The sequence below is a fragment of the Dysidea avara genome, chromosome 5, assembly GCF_963678975.1.
Source record: "Dysidea avara chromosome 5, odDysAvar1.4, whole genome shotgun sequence".
NCBI lineage: Eukaryota > Metazoa > Porifera > Demospongiae > Dictyoceratida > Dysideidae > Dysidea > Dysidea avara.
The window spans coordinates 236,646-242,180 of record NC_089276.1 but is presented as its reverse complement, the minus strand read 5'-3'; the positions used below and the strand labels follow the sequence as shown (position 1 = coordinate 242,180).

The 5,535-nt window shown below is 37.3% G+C and overlaps 1 protein-coding gene across 2 annotated transcripts in view; it reads left to right on the top strand.

Annotated features, from left to right (window-relative positions):
- Positions 1 to 5,535, top strand: part of LOC136256710 (bifunctional 3'-5' exonuclease/ATP-dependent helicase WRN-like) — a 28,459-nt gene that overhangs the window by 411 nt on the left and 22,513 nt on the right. For both annotated transcript variants that reach the window (XM_066049718.1, XM_066049717.1), the window contains exon 2: positions 47 to 116. In XM_066049718.1, coding sequence (XP_065905790.1) covers positions 47 to 116 — 70 coding nt within the window. The remainder of the gene's footprint in view (positions 1 to 46; positions 117 to 5,535) is intronic.

The following is a 5,535-nucleotide window of genomic DNA, read 5'->3' as shown; positions in this document are numbered from 1 at the left end:
GTGAGGGTGTGTGGTATACTGTATCACGTGCTATCGGTCTTAGCAGATATCCCATTACCATCACAGCAACACATTGGCAAGTTGAAACAAATGTTTGGACATTCCCAGTTTAAGAAGTGAGTGACATAGGGGTTGTATCTGTGTGGACAAGGGCGTAGGAACGATTTTTAGAGTGGGGGGGCCAACTATAAACTGATCAACACCCATGCAGGCCCACATTGATAGGGCTCCTGTAGCTCAGTTCATACATGCGTTTATATGTAGGTGTTGTAAAGTGTTATCACTAGCTAATAAATATAACCCTACAGCTATAATGTATGCACAGCTATCTGCTCACTCCCTATTCTGCTAATGGCTGCTATACCTACTGTATATATCACATGTATATATCACGTGAGAAATCATGGTCACGTGAAGGTCTTTCCTTTATGTTTATTGTACAGTACCTCCACTACAAGGATTATAACATTAACAGTGTTATCCGCTAAACTAAACATCATACCTTGAAGGAACTGGGTTATCTGCTGTAGCAGGTTCCGACTGTGAGGATCACGTGAACTTCACACTACTGCGTTCATGGCTGGCTACTCTCATTTACATATCCTTGTATGCCTCTCTTTTAGACTACTTGATAAATCAACTTTTCACCAAATTCAATAGTCAGAAGTCAGCAACTCCTGTACATTCACGCACTACAATGAGACTTCCCTCTTAGATCTGCTGCTATCCTTCCATTCGAGCGTAACCTTTCCCATCATAATACCACCGATGTGGCATTCTTTCATTATTTAAGTTTCTCACTGCACAGGCTCCAGGACGAGCTCCAGGAAAATATTTGAACAACAGATGTCACGTGCAAGGACTAATCATAAATAAAATTATAGGCGCTTTTGGGTGTAACAGTGAATGGCTTGACAGTTGTGGAGGACTCAAGGAGGGGACTGGTGATGCCAGTACTGGTACGTGGTGTTGTATGGCTTCTTGTATGGAGGTATGTATTTCTGTGTATATAGCTTTGGCTGATTGTTTCAACCTGAGTTAGTTGGCCCCAAAAGTGGGGGGACCAAAACATGCTTTCGAAAATAATGTGGGGGCCATGGCTCCCCGGTTCCTACACCCTTGTGTGTGGATATCTGTACACAGTATAGTAGCATCAGCTACACTTGATCTATACTGTACACAGTATAGTAGTATCAGCTACACTTGATCAATACTGTACACAGTATAGTAGTATCAGCTACACTTGATCAATACTGTACACAGTATAGTAGTATCAGCTACACTTGATCAATACTGTACACAGTATAGTAGTATCAGCTACACTTGATCAATACTGTACACAGTATAGTAGTATCAGCTACACTTGATCAATACTGTACACAGTATAGTAGTATCAGCTACACTTGATCAATACTGTACACAGTATAGTAGTATCAGCTACACTTGATCAATACCGTACACAGTATAGTAGCATCAGCTACACTTGATCAATACTGTACACAGTATAGTAGTATCAGCTACACTTGATCAATACCGTACACAGTATAGTAGTATCAGCTACACTTGATCAATACTGTACACAGTATAGTAGTATCAGCTACACTTGATCAATACTGTACACAGTATAGTAGTATCAGCTACACTTGATCAATACCGTACACAGTATAGTAGCATCAGCTACACTTGATCAATACTGTACACAGTATAGTAGCATCAGCTACACTTGATCAATACCGTACACAGTATAGTAGTATCAACTACACTTGATCAATACTGTACACAGTATAGTAGCATCAGCTACACTTGATCAATACTGTACACAGTATAGTAGTATCAGCTACACTTGATCAATACTGTACACAGTATAGTAGTATCAGCTACACTTGATCAATACTGTACACAGTATAGTAGCATCAGCTACACTTGATCAATACTGTACACAGTATAGTAGTATCAGCTACACTTGATCAATACTGTACACAGTATAGTAGTATCAGCTACACTTGATCAATACTGTACACAGTATAGTAGCATCAGCTACACTTGATCAATACTATACACAGTATAGTAGCATCAGCTACACTTGATCAATACTGTACACAGTATAGTAGCATCAGCTACACTTGATCAATACTATACACAGTATAGTAGCATCAGCTACACTTGATCAATACCGTACACAGTATAGTAGTATCAGCTACACTTGATCAATACCGTACACAGTATAGTAGTATCAGCTACACTTGATCAATACTGTACACAGTATAGTAGTATCAGCTACACTTGATCAATACTATACACAGTATAGTAGTATCAGCTACACTTGATCAATACTGTACACAGTATAGTAGTATCAGCTACACTTGATCAATACTATACACAGTATAGTAGCATCAGCTACACTTGATCAATACTGTACACAGTATAGTAGCATCAGCTACACTTGATCAATACTGTACACAGTATAGTAGCATCAGCTACACTTGATCAATACTGTACACAGTATAGTAGCATCAGCTACACTTGATCAATACTGTACACAGTATAGTAGTATCAGCTACACTTGATCAATACTGTACACAGTATAGTAGTATCAGCTACACTTGATCAATACTGTACACAGTATAGTAGCATCAGCTACACTTGATCAATACTGTACACAGTATAGTAGCATCAGCTACACTTGATCAATACTGTACACAGTATAGTAGTATCAGCTACACTTGATCAATACCGTACACAGTATAGTAGCATCAGCTACACTTGATCAATACTGTACACAGTATAGTAGTATCAGCTACACTTGATCAATACTGTACACAGTATAGTAGCATCAGCTACACTTGATCAATACTGTACACAGTATAGTAGTATCAGCTACACTTGATCAATACCGTACACAGTATAGTAGCATCAGCTACACTTGATCAATACTGTACACAGTATAGTAGCATCAGCTACACTTGATCAATACTGTACACAGTATAGTAGTATCAGCTACACTTGATCAATACTGTACACAGTATAGTAGTATCAGCTACACTTGATCAATACTGTACACAGTATAGTAGTATCAGCTACACTTGATCAATACTGTACACAGTATAGTAGTATCAGCTACACTTGATCAATACTGTACACAGTATAGTAGCATCAGCTACACTTGATCAATACTGTACACAGTATAGTAGTATCAGCTACACTTGATCAATACTGTACACAGTATAGTAGTATCAGCTACACTTGATCAATACTGTACACAGTATAGTAGTATCAGCTACACTTGATCAATACTGTACACAGTATAGTAGCATCAGCTACACTTGATCAATACTATACACAGTATAGTAGTATCAGCTACACTTGATCAATACTGTACACAGTATAGTAGTATCAGCTACACTTGATCAATACTGTACACAGTATAGTAGTATCAGCTACACTTGATCAATACTGTACACAGTATAGTAGTATCAGCTACACTTGATCAATACTGTACACAGTATAGTAGTATCAGCTACACTTGATCAATACTGTACACAGTATAGTAGCATCAGCTACACTTGATCAATACTGTACACAGTATAGTAGTATCAGCTACACTTGATCAATACTGTACACAGTATAGTAGTATCAGCTACACTTGATCAATACTGTACACAGTATAGTAGTATCAGCTACACTTGATCAATACTGTACACAGTATAGTAGCATCAGCTACACTTGATCAATACTGTACACAGTATAGTAGTATCAGCTACACTTGATCAATACTGTACACAGTATAGTAGTATCAGCTACACTTGATCAATACTGTACACAGTATAGTAGCATCAGCTACACTTGATCAATACTGTACACAGTATAGTAGTATCAGCTACACTTGATCAATACTGTACACAGTATAGTAGTATCAGCTACACTTGATCAATACTGTACACAGTATTGTAGTGGTAGTCTCCTAACATAATGTTATAGTGGGTAAAAGGAGAGTTGAGCAAATGGCAACAGTTGATAAGTAGCTAGGTTGTAATTAGTAGTTTAGCTGGAAACACTAGCTATCAGCACTTACAGGCTGCAATATGGTTTAAAAGCTCAGGATCTGCTTGTTAATAAATGGTGAGCCAACCCTTAGTGATGGTAATGCTTCATTCTCTTACTTTTGTTTGCAATCGCTAATAATTGTAATATGTACGTGATACTCATGTTGAGATTATATATATGGAAACAATAAATATTGTTCCCTTCATAATAAATATTGTTCCCTTCACAATAAATATTGTTCCCTTCAAGCTACTCACTGTTTATGTATACTACACGATTATTAATCGATTACAAAATGATTAATTGATTACAAAATAATTAATCGATTATATTTTTTTACTGATTAATCACTGTAATCGATTAATCATGACGGGCTTAGTAGGGATGAGCATGCTTCAGTCTTGTAATCTAGACCCTCGGTTATCCGACCCTCGGTTATCTGAAACTAACATTGGTACCTGCCCTACGTGCAGGACTATCTCCACATTAAACATTTTAATGCTAGGAAGAGGGACCAAGCATAAACACCAGCACTGCTCATGTGGCTATGTAGGGTACATGGTGATGTCACATTTTAAAGAGCATGAGGTTTCCTTATGCCATCCTGCTGAAATTCATGATGCAAAACGCTAAAGTTTATTGTTGTGAGGAATGTAGTTCAATTATTCAGTGCGTCTTCTCTACCAGTGACTTCACCGTGCTGTAAGAAGCAAACAAAAGCATCGGTACCTAGCTGTTTTACATGCAGGGCAACTAATGCGATAATAATTAATATATTGGGACCAAGCATAAATATTAGTGTCCTATATTTGCTGTGTGCTTTATAGTCTACAGTATCTGCATAGTGTAAATGTGAAAGAAGCTTTTACCTACTCTAATACAACACACTGGACCAACATACAGATAGACAAAATATGTTGTCAATTTGCCCGCCCTATCCCAAAAATGCTATAAGAGTCCCTATGACGTAAGACAGTTATGTGCCAGTGTTGAAAAACTGAGCATAAGAGTTTGTAGATGAAGACTTGCATGGAACAGATAGAACAAAAAGGTGCATCAAAAAGGTCCCAAAAGTGAAAAACAGTTATGACCTATATAGGCGGGTTGATCATGAATTGACAAAGAAAAAGTTCACAAACAAGTACAAGAAAAAAAATAGAATTTTTAAACTAGAGTAGGGACAATGTAGTACTGCTGCAATAAAAAGTACTGAAACAAACTGGATTGGAGTAGTACATGATGTCCAGAAATAAGAAGTGAATACCCTTAATGTGCTACGGAGAAATCAAAATGCACATTAGGGATATTTATTGTATTACAGTATCTGGACATCATGTACTACTCCGATCCAGCTTGTTTTTCAGTACTTTCTATTGCAGCAGTACTACATTGTCCCTTAAAATTCCTAATTTTTTTTCTTTTACTTGAAAAATATATGTGTGAAATACATGTTGCTGTGACTGCTGTATCAGCTACGCAGTAAATGAAGCT